The sequence below is a fragment of the Mchenga conophoros genome, linkage group LG22 (assembly GCF_057382185.1).
Source record: "Mchenga conophoros isolate Kocher_MC1m ecotype Shallow Benthic linkage group LG22, M_conophoros_male_GT1.1, whole genome shotgun sequence".
NCBI classification, from domain to species: domain Eukaryota; kingdom Metazoa; phylum Chordata; class Actinopteri; order Cichliformes; family Cichlidae; genus Mchenga; species Mchenga conophoros.
This window is the reverse complement of record NC_140546.1, coordinates 19141338-19161540: the sequence shown is the minus strand read 5'-3', so window position 1 is coordinate 19161540 and position 20203 is coordinate 19141338. Positions and strand designations below refer to the sequence as shown.

At 42.9% G+C, this 20203-nt stretch overlaps 1 protein-coding gene across 6 annotated transcripts in view; it reads right to left on the bottom strand.

Moving 5' to 3' along the window:
- ripor2 (RHO family interacting cell polarization regulator 2) overlaps window positions 1-20203 on the bottom strand; it is a 70609-nt gene that overhangs the window by 36586 nt on the left and 13820 nt on the right. Inside the window, exon 1 of one of the 6 annotated variants that reach the window (XM_085262504.1) lies at window positions 15826-16044. The exons of 3 other annotated variants lie outside the window; for them this stretch is intronic. In XM_085262504.1, coding sequence (XP_085118630.1) covers window positions 15826-15919 — 94 coding nt within the window. In that variant the 5' untranslated portion in view covers window positions 15920-16044. Of the gene's footprint in view, window positions 1-12102; window positions 12369-15825; window positions 16045-20203 lie in introns of those variants that run through there. 2 more of the 6 variants (XM_085262507.1, XM_085262508.1) reach the window with 2 other exon arrangements.

Genomic DNA, 20203 nt, shown 5'->3' with positions numbered 1-20203 from the left:
GTGTGTGTGTGTGTGTGTGTGTGTGTGTGTGTGTGTGTGTGTGTGTGTGAGAGAGAGTTTTAGAGCGAGAGAGGGGGGGAGGCCAATGTCAGCTCTATCACAAACTCACCACGGAAACACAGCACTGGCAGGTATTTTAAGTCCATATCGACCCGATGTATTCCCGATTTATCGATGTGTGAACTAATCAGTTATTAATAGATTTATTTATATCTGTCAGAAAAGTCAAAGATCATTTCTCTCCACCTTTTCACAACATTTAAAGACACCTGCACCGCTTCAGACACCAGTGTGTGCGCCAAAATCTGCCCAAAAAAATCAGTAAGATGCGAATTTGGTCACTCCACTCCAATTATAAGTCATCAGGGTCCTCACGGCGCACGGGAAAAATTAAGAGCAGGATATGAAGTGGAATTTGACCAGATTAACTGAGGCGTGTGGGGCCTGAGGTTACATTCAGGCATTTCAGCAGGAGGGTCGTGCTGCAATCACTGTAAGCCTTAACAGTGAATGCATCCAGATTAATGATCTAGAAGATTCAGTCAAAAATCACTGAATGCTGCAACAAAATGAAGTACCTCAACAGCACAGCCACAGTGCGTTTGCTGCTGAGCTCATACAAGCTCACCTAACTTGATTGCAGAGTATTAATAAACCCACCCATCTGTGATGCTTAGTCAGAAATGACACAGATGGCACGGACAGGAAACGCTGCGTCTTAACAACATCACCCTACGCTCTGACAAAGAAAAAAAAAGGCTACATATGTTTTAACCAGGTGTTTGTTCTTCATGACGCCGACTGATCTATCGGCACAGCAAGAGAGCGAAAACATTTTCCTCGAAATCAAAAAAGGGGAGCAGCGCAGAAGATTAAGCCCCACGTTGTCTTCTTCTACATGTAAATAAAAAGGTACGCTTGATTAACATATCAGTGCGCTCTGAATGTGTGTCAGCATGAGAACCCGTTCCCTGCTTCCTCTGGTCCTTTGATTTGTCCGTCATGCGATGGCTCCGACTGAAAGTGGCCACCTATGCCGCAGCGCTGGAATGCAGTTACCATACAAAACAGGATTATTCAGCTTATTTCAGCTCCATTTGTTATTTTCAGTGGGAAAAGACAACAATGTTTTCACCGCTGGCAGCTGCTGTGGTAACACGATCTAAGAGTATCACACAGCCATGTGTGAATCAGCCAGTCAGCGACAGGGTTTGCCACTGTGTCAGCTGTGAGGTGCAACATTTCTCTGGACTTATTACTAACAACGGGCCGAGATCAGGCCTGCTGACCCGAGTTATCACCGCTTATTAATGTTTAATAGGGTAAAAACTGCACACAGTGATATATTGCTTAGGAGAAAAAAGAAATTTATGCAACATCTGACCACATTTTCTCTAAGAAAACAAGCAAAACATGACCTACATCCATAAAGCACATGCTTTCTGGCTATATTTGTTTCATAATACAACCATATGCCCATACTCTCCCTCTCTCTCTCTCTTACCAGCAATGCATTCAAATCTGTGGGTGTATTTCACAAACAGAAGTCATGGTGGATTTCTGTTCCATTCATTCCTCCTGTTGCCTTGAGTTAGCCATTACTATAATGTTAACGACACAAAAACTTACTCAGCGGCTGAATGAAAGAGAAAAATCACACTGTGCGGGATTTAAAAAAAAAAAAAAAAAAAAAAAAAAAAGGCTAATGGAAAATGACAGAAAAAGAACATCATGTCCCTGAAAGCAACTTTCTCTGGTGCAGAAACACACTGAAGAGGAGAACTTTCCTTTCCCTCTAAAGTGTTATTTCACAGTTGGATACTTCAAGTTAACGTGGAGATTTCTGCACTGCTTATAAAGGAGATTCAGTAAGGAGCAGGGCAGCTTTTACAACCAGTGAACGCTATAATACATGGGTCCGTTTATGTGCTGATGTGTGACGTGTTAAAGTTTTGGTACTGGGTGTAGCTCAGAGAGTCGCTGTATGACAACAAAAGCGAAAAGATGACTCAGACGCTCACAGAGAAGCGCGTGGATGGTGCTGCAGATGCTACAGACAGGCAGCAGAGACGCTGCATCACCATCCATCGCACCAGGCATCGCATGAACTCGCTCACCTGCTCACACCCAAGCCTCTCCACGCACAGATGTTTCACAAAGCCCACATCTGGTCCAGCTGTGATCTCCTGTACGGATAACTGACATTTATTTTATGATTTCTTCTTTTTTATTATAGTGCGGCAGCTTTTATCTGCAGCCTGAAGCAGAGGATGAGCAGGAGAGAGGTGAGCGCGTGCGCTAAAGGTCAACAGCGCCGAATTTTATGTCTTTGATACATTAGCACTTTAGCCAATGCAGTTAGAAGGCAAAACATTTACGAGGGAAGGAAAAACTCTCTGACCTTTCTCAGCTGCTGATTATTTATTGATGGTAGGGCTGGGCGATATGACCCAAAATTCATATCTCGATATTTTTTAGCTGGATGGCGATATAAGATATATATCTCGATATTTTTTTTTTTAAGCCATAAAGTAAGAACAAAAAGAGAGTTCTTAGTCAAAGCTGTGTCCCAGATGTCACACAGGCACTTTTATTAACATACAGCACAGATGTACATGAAAAATTACTCAAAATTAAATTATGAGCATTCATTAAATAATCATGCTCCATAAATAAAAGAAAACAAGGTTGTTTTTGTGCTAAACAAAGAGCTCACAATTGTGCAGTCAAAATATAAACTAAAAGACGCTGAGCGTAATAACAAAGACAGATTTCACAGCTGCTCTGTTCCCAAGTTTTGCTGTGTGACTGACAGCCTGGAGTTTGAAATCCGCTTCATAACCACGTCTCTTACAGGTGCCATTTATGGTCCTTATACACACACAGTACGGTAATATTACGTTGATGCACAGTACGTATCACTCCGCGAAGCTCCTCGGTAGCCGTAATGCGCCGACAATCTATCAAGCGGTGCAGCTCCGTAGCTGACCAAAGTCGTACTCAAACATTTTGACAGATTGCTGAGCGCCGTGTACCACATAAAATCGGTTCGCGGCCATCAAGCACAACCAGAATTCATACATAAGGCGCGCTATCAACTTTTGAGAGAATGAAAGGATTTTAGGGTTAGCGCTGTTAGCTCGTTAGCGCGGTTAGCGCGTTAGCATGTTTAGCTCGTTAGCACGTTGACGCCGTCCAGCCCCACGCATGGGGCGATGCGCAGTAACTCGTTAACGGAGATTTGCCGTGTCCGTCTTGTCGCTGCCTGCACGTGAAGCGATGGGGGAGGAGGGGGAGTTGTCTTCAGTGAAGGCGAGGCGGAGTAACGTTGCGTAGAGACAAAAGTGGACGAAAGAGAGGCAAACTTGCGGCTCCACAACTATAATTATAACGTAACATAGACTATATCGATATAAAGGATATTGTCACATCTTATATCTCGTATAAAAATATATCGATATGTTTTAAAAACTCGATATATCGCCCAGCTCTAATTGGTGGTAAATGGTGCCACTGACCACTTAAAGAACTTTTACACTACTTAGACATGCAGAGCGGAGGAGCCGAGGATCAGTCCTGACTGGAGGACAACCTGCTGAACCTCCTGAGCTAGAGTTGCAACAATCGCAGTCTGAAAGACTTGTAAGAATCATGAGCATAGATGAAACACTCTGAAGGCTGATTGATTTTTTAAATCTATAAAGCAAGTCATGATTTTAAGTAAACTAAAAGCAGGAGCGCTGGTTTATCTCACTGGGTAGAGCGGGTGATAAAGCCATGGATAAAGCTAATGCAGAGGCCTTGGGCTTGAATGCACCCCGAGGCCATTTACAGCACGTCTTTCCTGTCCTATTGCAGCAAGAGTTAAAAAAATCTCCTAATATATATTGCAGAGAAAGATATTGTATGTAATGCCAGTATTTTCTTACATCCACGGGATTATCAGATCCCACAATTCCCATAATCCAACTTGATTTCCCTCAGCTTCCAGCCTGGTTTTCTTCCTAAAACCATAGCTATCCTCCCCATGTGTGCAGTTCAGTTCTCCTAAAATGCTGAATAGATTTTTAACAATCAGTTCAAAGATAACTGCATTCTCAGCTGTTGTAATGTCAAAAAAACATCATTACCACACTGAACGTATTTTGAGTAGCAGGTTTCAGTCATCCTTACAACGATTCCCCTCAGGACGAAGGAGTTACACATTCCAACCCCTTCTTCACCTTCTTAAGTCATCTGTCACCGCACAGCTGTGTGTCACAGACGCCCTCAAGCAGCTGAGTAATGGAAACGCCCACTTCAGGATGCCTTAAGTTGCAAAGATGTCTGTGACAAGATGTAATCACACGCATGCGGGAAAAAAAGGGTGCGAGATAGCTCACCAACGAGCAAAGACTGGAGGCAGGAGGCAGAGAAGACAAGTGCAGCTGAGAGATTCATCACCCTGGTAGGCCAGAAACGCTGACAGCTCATGCACGACTTTCTATCAGTAACTATGAAGAAAACTGTCAGGACTGCTGGCACCGGATGTGCCACCAATCTGTTAGCCTCATGTTGTCATGCTGTCAAAACAAAGACCCAGACATGAAAAGATCACGACACACACACAGACGTGAACCAACAGAGTGTCGTCCAGCTGCTGGACTGCTGCAGAGGAAGCACATCAAACACCAAAACAGACAGATTATCAGCTTAGGACGCTAAAACGCTTATGACAATCATAACGCTGCTACTACCAACTGCTGCGGCCAGAGGTGTGTGCGTGTGTGTGTGTGTGCCAGTGTGTCTGATATCATGGATCTCCCATGACGTCTCGTGCAGAGCATGCAGCATGTGGTGCACACCTCACAGAACAGTAACGCAGATGTGGGGGAGGATTACCTCAGACAGACACACGCCAAGCTGATCTGCTCAGAAACAACAGGAGGAGGGGGTGAGAATGGGTTCAAACACCCTACCATAAATTCCTCATCTGCATCTACGCAGGAGGGCACAGAAAGGACAGGGGGGTAAATAGATGTGGTGGAGGAGGGTGGAGAAAGTGCCAGAGAAAGGAGGGATGGAGGGAAACTGATAGAAAAACACAATAATATAGATGGAAAACCCAAAGGGATGCCGAGCAAGCACTCAGCCTGATTGATGCCCCCCCACATACACACACACACAGAGCTGGACACTTATTAGGTCCATTAGCGGCACATAATTGTTCCGGTTTTCCATTTTTCATACATCACCACTTCTTACTCGTGTGGTCAGGAGAAAAACAAAAACAAAAACATACAAAGAAAAGTACACACAAGCCTGTGTGTGTTGTGACTTTAATGGGATATAACAGGTTGGCGCTTCTGCACTATTATCCACAGTCATTGTGTTTAAGCTGCACTGTTCTCAACACTGGCCTAAAGAGCTCTGATGTGTCTTTAGGCAGCTCAGTCCTCTGTAGCGATTCTATAGGCTAATCTTATTGTAGCTCCGCTCATTAATAAGCCAGCACTGGTTTCAGTGTCTCTCTTAGAGGGACGAGTGAAGCAGAGTGAAAGAAAAGACAAACGCTGCTGTGACACTGTGACTGAAAATGGTCACAGGAGGCAAAAACTGAGTCGCTGTAATGAAGCAGACTGTCAGAGGGGCCGTGGTGTCCACCTCAAACTCCCATTAGGCCCTCAGACACAAACCAATGAACGCTGATCGTATTATTTATATAAAAAGGTTAATGCAGCATGTCTGCTTTTAATACAGTTGACTAAAAGTAGAGCTGGGCGATATGAGATTTTTTCATATCACGATATGTTTTTTCCATTTCAGGCGATAACGATATCTATCACGATATAAGCCAAATAACTATATTTGTAAGATTTAAATGTGCCGTTGCTCACAAGTAAAATGTGAAATAATCAGCAGCTTGTTTATATTTAAATATTTATTTCCCATAATAAGTTCAACAGGGTAGATGTACTTAAGGAACATGAGACTTTTTCAGATAAATAAAGGCAAATATTGCAAACTACACAAAAGGCAGCCGCTAAAGCGTTTAAGTTTCAAAATAGAACAAACGAAACAGACTAAATTGTCAATTCCACTTAGAAACAAAATATTAATTCTAAAAATAAATCTTAGTTTGTTTTACAGAAGAACAGACAAAACTGACTAACTTTTGTCAGTATCAAATAAACTGAGAACTAAAAGGAAATTCTCAATCTCTCCTTGTTGTATAGCTTAGCTTTTCAAACAGTTTTAACAGTTACTTTAGTCTGACAAAAGCCGAATGACGAATTAGCGCTTCCAGTCAGAGACTGAGGCTACGTCCACACGTACACGGGTATTTTTGAAAACTGAGATTTTCCGTTTTCGTTTTAAAAATAATCCCGTCCACACATAAAGGCAGAAATGAAGGAAAACGCTGCTATGAACATGCCAAAGCAGCAGGTGGCGCTAGATTCCTAACCGTGCTGAAATGCTGGCCAATCAGAAGTCTAGAAGCTTCGGTGGGAAAAAGTAAACAAAGCTGGGGCATAGAAGCAGAACAGAGTCGTATGTGTGGAGGGACAGTAACTGTGTGTATATGTAAGCATTTAAACACTGCAGAGAGTAGAATTAACAGTAACAGTATTGTAGAAATTCATTTCACCGAAACAATAACGTGGCGCACAGTGTGACGCATGCACCAGTTTATTGTATTTCCAGACTTGCTTTCGGCACAATTTACAGTGCACGCTACTCTGTTTTTTGTCAGACTTGAAATAGCCGAAATACCTTCCCACTACGGAACTTCTATGGCTCTTCCGTTTGACAATCTCTCCGGCATTGGAACCATCATCTGTTTTCTCTTCGGTCACGCTCGGTTGATTTTTCTAGTCGGCACACTCATTTCCTCCATTACGCGTTGGCTCCATTACCCGCTGGCTGCTTCCCAAACAAACACACGTGCGGCTTGGCACTTGTGCTGTACGTAACAAGTCACGCGACGTGATGCTGCGGCTGTGATTGGTTCGGCTCTGCGCTACTTAATTTGGATTGGCTGACCTTTTTTTTTTTTTTTGAGGACAAGAGCGGCGAGGTCTATCGCGATAGCTTAATTTCTCTATCGAGTAAAAGTTATATCGCGATACATATCGTTATCGTTCTATCGCCCAGCTCTAACTAAAAGCTACACAAGATTAAGGTTTTACTATATTGATGTTATATTCCATATTTTTTATGAACTTCCAGACCATCACGGTGTCCAACAATCATCCTCTTGTGCTTTAAATCAAACAAATGCGGCTCTGTGATCAGATTTTCTTAAAGTCATCTATGGTTGCGAAAAGCGGAATTAAATGGGTATAAGTATTAACCCCCATTTATGGCATTTGGTATTGGAGAAATTAAGAATTTCTTAATTTCTTACTACTGATAAGTAGTGGTGTGCGATACTGCATATTTTGGTATCGGTGCGATACCAAGTAAATATGGGCCAGTATCGCCGATACCAATACTTTTCCATAAATAATTTTATATGTTTTTTTATGTTTATATAAATTGGTAGTGTTTACCTGACAAGCTTTCTACAAATCCCACATTTTGCTGCTGTCTCATTTTCGACTTGAAAATACAGCCACAGGGCGCTACTCTTCTTCTTTCTTCTGTTGCATTTTCTCTGTGCTGATGAACCTGAGCGAGCAACTTGCTTGTTTGTTTGCTTTGTGCGTCTAAGTCACGTCACGTGACGGCAACATCTAAACACAAGAGGAGGGGGGGGGTGTGGGGTGTGTGTGTGGCTGCTCTGCGCTGACACAGGAGCGGCGAGTCCGGTGACCTGGCTGTTTAGTCTTTGCCGAAACCACAGAATTGCAAACAGGAGCGGAACCTAAAGTAAAAAATCGATCTCCCCAGGCTAGTATCAATCTGATACCGATACCGACTTGGTATCAATACAATCGATATTTGGATCGATCCGCCCAACACTACCGAGCACTAGTACCATCAAAACCTTAAGGACACCCATCCTTTTATATGACAGAAGAAAGAAAAAGTATAGCAGGTCCATTTTAAGGTGAAAGTATACAATCCCACCTTGTGGTACATGAAATTCTTCTAAACAAGCTCTCCCTTCCTAGAAAGCCCAGGATGGACACCCATCAAAGCTGTCAGGGAGTGACCTAGACGTCAGTGACATTTTAGGCATCATTACCTCACGATGTTTGATCTGGCAGGACGTCCAGCTGAGGCTGGTGAGTATTTAAGTTCTGCAAAATAAATAATTAGTCAAAAATGAAATTGTAAATATAAACGTAAAGCGATACGACATCAATAACTGAGCGACTTTTCAAAAAAAAGTCTATCTGCTAATCGTGGTGTAACCACCATCAAAGTGACCTCCAGTAGTGACTCTTCCTGTCCAACTTAAAGTTCCTCTCTTATCTCATCTGACCCCGCCCACCTTCCCCGAGGATACCATCACCCTCCACCACTCCTCATTCCTTCCAGCTGATCCCTTCCCTCTGCCTCAGTCAACCCTCCACTCCCTCCACATACCACTTAACCCCAGTGTAACAGCTTATGACCCACCTTCTTGACACCAGAGTTCCCAGCTAACATGAAAAACCTCCCACACACCCCCTCTGAGGAGGCAGTGATTGTAGGGCCAGGCATGTTGGAACAGCCTAATAAGACTATCATCCTGAGATAACCTCTGACTTACAGCTGGCAGCTTTATCTCACTCCACATCCTAAATGGAGGTTTATCTCAGTTAGCTCAGCATGTGATGAAGCTCTTTACACAAACAGACATTTCTGCTAAACTTTGGAAAGTTACAAAGAGACTCTGTTACTAAAATAACACTAGACTGGATGTGCTCTGAAAACAACTGTCATCTACAGTATACCAGTGATCAGAATGACCCATTTTCTCCACAGGGAGCATTCAAGTTTCATCAAAGGACCGGAAAAAAAAATCTGCCTCTTGCAAGTCACGGTTTGTATCACAGCAGCTTCCCAGACGCAGGTTAAAAATGGAAGTCAGGATGAACTCAGCAGGAGTTTTGAGACATTATTCTTCAAGTCGTCCTCAATATCAAACTTCTTCAGAGCGTTCGGAGCGTTAAAAGACTCCAATTGGATTCATTTCCTTCCACTGGGACTTGGAGAGCTTTAACTTTCTGCAGCCTACGGTCCTTAAGAAATAACTATCAGCTGTGAAAACTTCAAGGAGGCACTCCTCCTGTAAGAATGCAAGGCCTTCGTTTCTCCCAAAAAAACCACATATATGCGCACAGATGGAAAAACATATGTAGGTGCATGCAGTGAATACAAGCACCCACCCACACACACACACACAAGCAATATTCCTGAGAAGTACAAGTGGGTCTACTTAGGAAGAAAAAGGTCAAGTGCGCCATGTGTGAGACGCTGATAGACTTAAAAGCACTAAAATACTGTGTTCACAATGGACTACCAGGTCATGCTTATCCTGTTTTGGCATTTGCATAACCTTCATAATGCGCTTCTGTTGAAGTATCTACATGAGGCGGTCAGTGAGGTCACACCATGGTAGAAAAATCAGCATAGTGACCAATACGTTGATTTAAAGAAGATTTGCTTTTAGCCCTGAAGTATGAAAGTGATCCCAGAGCTGAAAAAGAAGCCAATGAACAAGTGCCGAAACATGTAGTTCCTTAAATGACCACTTGAATGATCACTTTTGTTAATAACTGTACAGGGGTGACTATTTTTTACTGCATAAAGCTTAAAGTTTGGCATTATCCAGAACGTGGATGCTTAGGGTAGCCTGTGTTTGCTGTTGTCTCAGTGAAACTAACTTCTTATTTTAGATCACAGTAAGTAACACGCAGACTTTGTTAGCCCAGCTAGCTAGTGGTTGCTGATAACTTGCCAGGTTTAGCCTCTCATTCACTTACAGACACTCATAAAAACAAACAAACAAACAAACAAACCAATACAAGTTTGAGTCGTCCAGATTTTCAAATTTGAAGCTTCAAAACAGTATTTCTAAACAAATGGGTGATGTCATGTTAGTTACATCATCTATATACAGTCTATGTAGTAAACTAGCTCTCTCTTTTGGTTTTGAAATACAACCTATTATCAGATTTATTGGTTTTTATGACTAATATTTCTTTAGTATCTTCATAACGATACAAAAAAACCATCACAAAGAAATATTCTCTGCAGCACTACAAACAAAACTTCAAAACCTTATTTGAATGGTTTGATAAGTTGACAAGATAATTACAGTTTACTAAAATTAACAGCAATTAAATTAAAAACTTTGCCAAGAGTTTGGGCTTGGTTTCGATTTTTGAAATGGTGTTAGAGGGCTGCTGCTCAATAAAAAAATAATGTTGATGATCGACACTAACTTGAGATGGTTAGATTTTTTTCCAAGCAACAATGCCAAACTTTCTTTGGAAACGGCTTCAAAACCATAAACATACTTCCTTGTTTTATCTGATAGTGAACTGAATATCTTTGGGTTTTGAACTTCTGGTCAGATTTAAAGAAGAGTGACATCTAATAAATCTCTGGGCTCTGTGAAACTGGCAGCTGTCCCACTTAGTTGACACCAACGCTGCAGTGTTGTGTTTTGGTAGTTGAGGGGAAAACCCAACAAAATGACAGAGCCTCTGAATTTCCTCCAAACCACACAGTCATAATTCCTTTAATGAGGCTTTTGGAGAGAAAGAGAAGGAAATGAGTGCATGTGGGTGTGCTTGCCCCTGCATGTGTGAGACTCAGAAAGTGAAAGCTGGAGAGAGAGAGGGGGGAGAAAAAGGAGGGACGGTTGAGGCAGCAGATGCGGGGAATGAAAAGCTGGTTGTGGTAAAGTGGAGAGAAGGTGAGGGGGGGAGCATGTGTGAGAGTCTGGGAACAGACGCTGGTCCTGCATCCCCGCAGCCCATCTCAGCTTGGCACAAACACCCTACCCCTCGTCTCCAGCCCCCTTCAAACAGCTTAACCACGGCCCAAACAGCCTGGCAGCGAAGCAAAGCACTTCCACTTAACCATATCAAAGTCAGCCTGGCGCTGCACTGAAAGAGCATTTAGCCCTGGAAAAAAAAAGAAAGCCCTATTCCTCAGAAACGGCATGAGCAGCCAGGATGGACGTCTGCGTGGTTTTATAGGCAGCCGATTTTCATGTTGTTTTGTTGTTATTTATATGTGTGCTGGAGATGGCTTTGAACTGAAGACTTCTGATTGCCTGAAGAACCTTTTGATCAACTTGGAGGACACGCAGCTGAAGAGATAACGTCAGCTCAGTTGGAAAGCCTTTAAACAGGGCTAGATTTTTAAAATTCGAGGAAATTCATGCATCCCTCTGGGTTAGAGGGCCCAGGAAGCAGCAATCTGGCAGGTAGAAACCTGCTAACTACTGGCAATGTCTTCTGACAGAACAGTCAGGGCTCACTTCACAGACAGTTCCTCCTCAGCGCTGCTGCTGTTCCATTTATCTGCTCTGGTTCAGCTGGAAGATCCACCGTGGGTGGTTTCAGTGGACAATGGATGCCCTATGACCCTGCCTCATCCCCAACAAACCTGGAGATGCATTTGTAAAAATCACTGGCCTGATTCTCGCATTTCACTTGCACTGAGTCCCAACACGTGTGGATGCTGCGATAATACAATTTTAAACCTAGTTTGCATGCTTCCAATCAACACTGATCACAGCGGATCATCTGTCAGAAGAACAGAGTGACACATGACACAAAGAGCCGCGCACGCACATGTTCGAGGCTAAATATACTCTCCGTTTTACAGTGTCGGAGTTCAATTTCCTGAAGTTGTTTATTTTCAGAAAAGCGTGAAGCCCCCAAAACAAATTATTATTCTATAAGTTTAATTATGTGATCTAAGAGATTTATGTAAGGGGTTAAAAATGAAATTATTATAGGCTTCCGTACGTTTATCCTCCACTAAGCTCCATCCTCAGTGAAATCAATTCACGCGTTGCCTTGATCCACTAACCCAGTGCCCGGGGGAATCAGCCTTCCTCCACAGTGGGGAAAGAGGAGTTCCCCTGAATGAGCGCACCACACCAAACCACGAGCCTATTTTGTTCCCGGTTTAACCCTCTGTGAAGTAGCACCGAACAATGCTTCAACCCACCTCTGGAAAAACTTCACGACAGCGGCTCCTCAGCGGCGTCTCCGACCGTCTACCTGCGCCTCTCCATCCATGCGTAAGAAAAATATATATATAAAAAACACAAAAGTGATTTCTCGCTTTCTGCGCGGAGGGTTTTAGCACCGATTCAGTGACAGTTCAGAAAATCTCATTCCCAGAGAGACGGACCAGCTGCCCGGTTGAGTGATGGATGATCGTCGCTTTATTTTTCACCCCCCCCACCTCGACGAACAGTCGTCGCGGCTCCGACCAGAGCAAACACTGAGCCCACTCACACATTCCAGTTTGTGTTTGCAGCGCTCCTCCTGAACAGCGACGGCCAATCAGAGGCGGAGGATGTCACGGGGAGGGCGGGGTCGATCTTTTCTGTACCCTAACCACGGCTGAAGAATGACCCCCAACTCCATCGTGTGGCGGTGGGGGTGCCCGTACGTGCATTCATTTACGCGTCTCTCCCTTTGTCTCCATCTCCGAAAATGAACGAGCTGTATTATCGTGAGTTTCAAAGACTGAATACTTCTGTTATTTAATATCTCACCTTGATAACCCTGCAAAAGGTGGCCAATATCAGCTGAGATCATATTATTGCACAATTTTGCAGACTTCTTTTGGTGCTTTTTATTGGCTATAATCTACAAGCTAACACTCATACAGACATCAGACAGGGTTACTGCACTGTACGCGCATTGGTTGATGTCTCAGCATGCTGTGAAGCTGCCCTGTTTTATCTGCTGTGTACAGTGTAGATAATAAAAACTTGGCACAGATAATAAGGGGAGACTGGGAGCCAATAGGAAACATTTTTCCCTCTCTGAGGAATTATTTGGAGTGTCTCTCTTTTATTTTGATCTATAAATAGTCCAAATGACCATTTTTATTATTTCTATATATAAATATGTGTAATAAATATGTGCCAAGCTAGTGATGTGCAATTAAAAGGAAAGACCTTCATAAACATGCTGTTTGTAAAGGTTTATCAGCTACAGGATATGATCTGCACTTCATAAACCATTCACTAATAGGGATGCGTTCATGCACACTCACATTAGAGAAAATATAGAACAATGTATTGAGTTAGATTATGAATTATCTCCATGTGCGCTCTGGACAGCAGTGGGATCATGTTTAGGAAGCTTTCATAGCTTTAAGGAATTAAAATAATTTCATGCCTCATTCTGCAACATTTCACCAGTGCCTCGCTGTTTCATTTCTCTTATTGTCAGGTTGTACGACTGATTATATAATTACCCGTGAATGTACATCTTAGCACCAACAGATTATTCCAAATCACCTCGTCAGCCTGTTTGCCTCAATAGGGGTTTGCTGGGAGGTCTTTTCCTTGGAAAGCAAGCTGCAAACTAACCGAATTACATGCGAGGGAACCATGAAGAAGACAAACGCTTCCATCTTTAGAAGCTACAAACAGCATGAAGCGCAGGTGCTGCTATTTGAGGCCGAGGGAAAATACATTTCTGTGGCACGACTTATGAAGAGCGACTCGTCGTGAAGTGCTCCTGCCAACATAATTGCCCTCCATAAGTGGATACATTGTTCCGCTGAGTCCATACAAATCCAATTCAGCTCACCCTTCCAAGAAGCAAAGGGAGCAGAAAATGGCTTGTCCCTTTTAATCCATCAGCTTGGTTTTTAGTAGAGAGAGGGACTTTTAAAAAGACTCACCGATATGATTAATCTTAGAGGGTGGGTTCATGAGGTTTTCATGCAGGTTGGAAATTGGTCAGTTTCTTTAATTTTGTGTTAAATTAATTGTCTTTTCTTAAAAAAAGGCCAAAGGTGCTCTTTAGGGTGAGAAGCTGTGATCAGATATAAGTGGCACAAGGTCTAAAAGAATCAAGAAGAGGCTACAGAGATGCATAAGGTGGTTAAACATTGTTAGAAACACCTTTAAAACACATCTTTCCGTCTTCAGGACTGCTGATCGGCCAGCTGTACAGTGCATTGGAGAGAAAGCTGGGTTTGCTGTCCTTTAATCCTTTCCTGGATAAGTGTGCAATAAAGTGTAACACATGCCCAAATCAATCTTTATGAGCAGAATTTTAAACTGAACGGATCGCTGATTTCACCAGCGTCCTGCAGTAGTTACAGCGGGAAGGGGAACCCTTTCACTTGTGACCACAGACTGCTCAGCTGTGATTCACCGAGTGTATTAGTTCCTTGTTAAAACATCGATAAAAAGGCAGAGAAATCCACAGAACTCATAATCTGACAAAAGTAGGCTAGCTTAGTCATAAATCAAAGCCTGTTGAGCCATCGACCTTACGGACAGCTTTTGTGGAGCGTGATTTCGACATGACACGAATGTAACTTAGCTTTAGGGAAACAGAAGAAATGAGATGACTGTGAATCTGTAAAGTGAGCTGACAAAGTGACTCAAATCGTCAAAGTCATTCTTGATTTAATTTCTACTTGATGGGAAATGCATACGCCGGCCATTAGGCTGCATAACGATGATGACAGATACAGACAGAGAGGAGGGATGAATGAAAGACGGATAAAGGTTTAGAGGAACGACTTGGAGGAAATGTCCTTATTGTATTTCTTGCTAAAAGTCAGATGATGATTTAAAGTGTTTATGTCTGAAGGGAAGCCATAAAGCCACCATTTGGCTTAACGACATAATGCTAACTTTCTGAATTGTTTTTATCACCCTAAGGCATCTCTTCCTCATTAGCAGCTCCATATGTTCTGCTGTCAGCAAACTTTCCCCACCTGAGCCTGCCAGATAAATGCAGCCACTCACCTCAAACACGATCATTACTCAGCCTTCGTCTTTCACACTAACTGTGGCCGAGCGGTTCATCCCTATTTTTTAATCATCTTTTCAGCAAGTACATTTTTATTTGCTCGTACTTTGTGTTGTGCATTTTGCTGTTAAATCTCAGGTCCAGTAGAGCCAGAGAGTTGGTTTCCATGAGCTCCTCGATTAGCACTAACACACACACACTCTCTCTCTCTTCCTCTCAGCTGTTGGACAGCCCAGCCTGTAATTATGGCTGTCATCAACAGCCCCTGACCAGCAGCTATATTTACCTCCGTGTACATGCACACCACAAAGAGAACAACATATAGACCAGGCAGACCAGTTACATACAAACAAAACCACACATCTAGCAATATGTTTTTAAAAAAAGCCTGCATACCTAAACTAAGGCTAAAGATTTCCTCCACATGTGCGAATTGAGTTACACAATCAAGGAAAATCTGGATCTGAATCAGTTTTTGTCCAATATATTATCCTATATTGCTAATGAATCAACTTGCTCTAAAAAGTTTGTCCCTTCGAAGTTCTGCCAAGCAAAACACCTCAGGTAAAATGCTCGTGTGCACCTGTCCAGAACTTAATGAGTCATCTTGCTAACAAACAGGCAGACAAGCAAACAAATGAGCTGGAACAGTTACATAACGCCCTCAATCAAGGTTTAAAAAAAGAAGTGCTTTTTCCTTTCTCCTTCCTTCTCTGGTGTGCTCCAGCTCTGTCAGTCCCTCCCTGATTTAAACTGCACTTAAAACATACTTGTTCCACACTTGTTATGGTGGCTGCCAGCGTCTCCTGACTTCTTTGACTTTAAAACCTTGTTTCTGTGTGGGTATAGCTGCCAAGCGTACGTGGGTGCATACCCTGTTCACATAAACCTACACACCCTTTCATATACACAAACTATGAATGGAAGAACTTCCACTGACCTCCCAGCAGCACAGCTCCTTTCCTTCCATACCAACCTCCGCCGCTGCTGCTGTTCACCACCTTCAGTCTCCTGCTCGGCCTGTAGCGCAGCATTGAAACTCTTGTCTCTCTCTGTAGCTCAGATTCTACTTCATTCAAACTTTTTTATTTTACATTTTACTCTTTTCTTGATCCTTTTCCCATATTCCCTCATCTCTGCTTAACGGCATTTGACTGCTAAAGCCACGATGATTTCAAAAGACCACATGACTGAAGAGCCAGGAGGTCAAGGCTAAAGGATGTACAGGCACAGCTGATGATGATATGTGTGTGACTGAAAGGCTGAGTGCCGCCTATGCTCAGATTACTTGCCTCGTTTAGGTCGAATCATTGTTGAATTTTTCTCCTCTGAATCCAACACCCATTACGACATCAGCAGCTCTACTTTCATTAAAACCACGCTTTATTATTTGCTATTTATTTATGTGCTCTAAATATGCAGCTGCTTTTACTGCTGCCCAAACAATGCACAGATTTAATAGGTAACCACGAGTGTAACTCACAACATTACTGAAGCTTCTGCTCTTTGCAAGTTATATAAAAGGGAAACTCAAGCTTTGTGTTGTGAAATATGTTTCAGTCTTTGTTTCAAATCCATTTCTCAGTACATCAAACATGTTCTGTGGCTAGTTTTCAGTTCCGGTTGATTGGAACAATCAGCAACACTCATAAACCTCAGAATTGGTTCAGTTTACTGCACAAAAAAACCCCTCTGTGTATAGACTATCATTAGGGTATTGACACACTGGATGCTGGCATGCATGTGAATGAGAGAATTATCTCTGGTCTGAATCTCGGTGGAAATCCAAGTGGACAAAGGCACCAAAACGAGGTGCTGCAACCTGTTCCTGTGCAGTTCTTGTGCACAGCTCTGCGCTGCCACAGTAGTGCACGTCTTTCTGGATCTGTTCCACTGTACAACATGCTGGGGATATGCTCGGCCAAGGGTGGCTTGGCAACTGGTTGCATCCCATCAGAGGGACCCATACCTCATTTTCAATGTCTTCTACACACACATAAATATATCATAAAATCTATTTAAAACACAATCTTGTTCTTTATTTTTGACAAGTATTATCACTACTGTGAATAAAGTTTATTTAAAGCTGCTATAAGTTTGTACAAAGCTGCCTATTATTCAGTACGTCTCTCTGAGTCAGACGTACTGTACAGAGGTGAATCAATTACAGGCCGTGTACAGGCATGGCTCCATGGCTCCTGTCTGCTTTGGTCTGTAATGACAGCTTGGCTGTTGCAGGTAGACTCCTGGCCCCCCTGGGGCTTGGAGGCATCCCATGCATGTGTGTGTCAACAATATCATCCAACTCACAGTCAGAGTAACCGACAAGGCGTGGATGTGTGTTATAGAGCATGTTTCTGACTCTGTATAGATTTAAAAAGCTCCACAAATGAAAAGGAATTCAGCAGCGAGGCTTCTTACTGGTTTTAGCAGACACTACCACATAACCATCTTTAGAAATGGTTAAGAAATGTGACTGACTGGTTTTAAAACACGTCTGTAAGTGGTGAATTCATTTCATTAAAATACATTTTGAACTGTTTTAGTTTGGAATTTGTTATTTATAGTGAAATGTTGCTGTGGAATGATACCACTTCGGTTAACATTGTCGCCTAACAGCAAGAAGTTTCTAGTTTCAAACCTCCTTGTCCTCTGGAGCCTTTTTGGATGATTGCAGGTGCTTCCTGCAGCTGCATGGATTTTCTGCAGGTGCTCCTGATCCCCCCCCCCCCCACCTCCACAGTCCAGCCGATGTTCATGTTAGGTCAGCTAGTGAGTCTAAATGGGCCTTAGGTGTGGATGTGAGCTTGTACTACTTCTTCCTGATGGGTGGCATACCTGGAAAGAGAACTCTGCAAGATCCAGGTAACTTTCTCAGGATTTATGCTTGTGCTTAACCCTCACTGGTGCCTTGTCCATTTAAATTACATGCACTCTGACTCAGTGCCAAATAACAGGCGCTAATCTGCTCTGTGAAGAGCCATGGGTGGCCTGCTACGCTCCATGCTCTAAACAGAGTTACCTCACTGTGAGAGTAGTTCCAAACCACTAAGTGTAAATCTCGCACGCCCAGTGCTGACCACAGCACACACTGCCATGGTAACCGCATGAGAACTGTAAACCGAAAGGTGAAACTGCCGCCTTTCATATAAACCACGTGCAAATATCAGTGAGCAACAAAAGGGCTGAGATATGTCTGCAGAGAGAGAAAGATTTCTGCTCTTCCATCATCTGGCTTACTGAATGTTGCACCATCAAACGTCCCCTTTGTTTTTGTTGCTCTTTTAATTTTTCTCTCGCCTCTCATTCAGTGAGAGCTGCAGAAAATAATAATAGTAATAATAGTTGTAGGCTTCTGGCTAAAGTAGGTCAGTGAAGCCAACTGTCAGAAGCAGGAAGAGGGGAGATGTAGAGCAGAGCAGTAATATGCCAGCTACACTAGGTCCCCTCAGGTCAGAGCTTTCCCCAACACAGAGCGGCCGCTGACGCATGAACTGCAGGACTGTCACGTTAGTCTGTTAGCGTGTTGCATCCCCGTGGACAGAGACGACATCTGTGGCCACACACTGGAGGTTTTGTGTGTGGGTGGACTGCCAGTGTGTGAATTTTCAAGGCAGTTTTCAAACAGGAATGGCTCAGTGCATGTGTGTGTCTGACGGCGGGGCGAGTTAGTTCACATCAGTCTCGAGCTCAGCCCGCTCCCCCTGTCGTACTCGCTCTGATAACAGATATGCATTTCCATTGATAGCATCCCTGACAAACCAGTTTGTGATTGGCAGTCATGGGAGGGTCGAGTGTCTCTTTATGTCCCATAAAAGTTCAGCTCAAGCTGACAGACAGCAACAAACATCGGCCAAATTACTGCCTGGTCTGACCACCGTGCTGCCCGACTGAACTCTCTGTTTTTGCTGCGGGGAAAGCTCTTCATCTAAGTCTGATATAATCATGGTGTGAATTTCAATTGCAGCTTACACACTTTAACAGTGAAGTGAGTCACAGGTATGAGGGTTTTCATTATTAAGACAGTATTGTCTGCTAGACCCCAGTGCCACAGATTCTGATGCTATAAAGAAGAGTAAAAGGGAAGCAAAAACAAATATAATTTTAGTGCCAGACGATATAAGCAACAATCATACCAAATACTGAGATTCCTTGTGTAATTTCTCCAGAAATACTGCCTTAAACAAGCTCTGGCAAGACAAGCTTTAGCCCAGATATCAGATTTTGCACTACGCGATTATGGTGCCGTGATAAAATGATAATATTGTGTGTAAACATTTTGAAAAAAGTGCTTTAAGTCAAAATCATTCTCAACTTCCACGGTAGTGGTGACTTTAACTAGCATAACAAAATAGTAAATGCCAAAGCCATAACGTAAGAGCGCCAACAACAACAACCATAGAGGAAATCAGAACATCCGAAAAGACTGGACCTAAAAAATATGTATTATTGTCTTACATGAGGCAAATGATAAAAATCTATCTAAACAGGCCTGAACAAATGTTACTTACATATCAAGTGTTCAGTTTGTACAGCTAAACCAGAGCACTAAGCTGCAGTGATTCACTCAGACCTGCCACAAGCAGGGCAAAGGAGGGCATTTAAAGAAAGCAGCTAATGTTAGCTCCAAAACCGCCTTTCATGATGGAACATGAGTGTTTCCTGACCAGTTGGTTTGTGGTTGCTAAGGGTTGATGCTAATCGCTAGAAAAATGATTGGTAAAACTCCAGGAATGAGATGAGTCTCATAGGAGCACGCACTTGGTGACAGTGGGAAGGAAAAACTCCCTTTGAAAAGGATGCTCAGGGAGATGCAGCCATCTGTTTTGCATTTAAATTTCTGCCCCAGTCTGATACTCAGTTTGAATTTTAGCAGCTCCTCTTGAACATGCCTATATGCCTAAATGCACTCAGCTGCCACCATGTGATCGGCTGATAAGACATTTGCATTAACAAGCAGTTGAGCAAGTTCTGACAAACAAAGCTAGTCATTAACTGAGTCAGGTTTGACTGCACAGCTGTTTTTCAGATCTAAAATGGGCTTAAAGGATTTCCAATGCAACAAAGAGCTCAGACTCTAAGTGCAGCGCACTATATGTTGCAGAAGTTTTCGGTCTTGTTCTCTGCAGTCTCGTTCTCTCTCATCGCACAAGCACTTCAGTCTCACCTGGAACCACTCAGTATTTTATCGGCATCTTATTCTTTCTACAAAGTGGGGTAGATCATAAAAACACTTGATGCACTAGTGCTGGTTTAAATGACGTAAAATTTGCTAACTATCTAAAACTGAAGTCAGCTTTAGGCACTGCGCTATCATG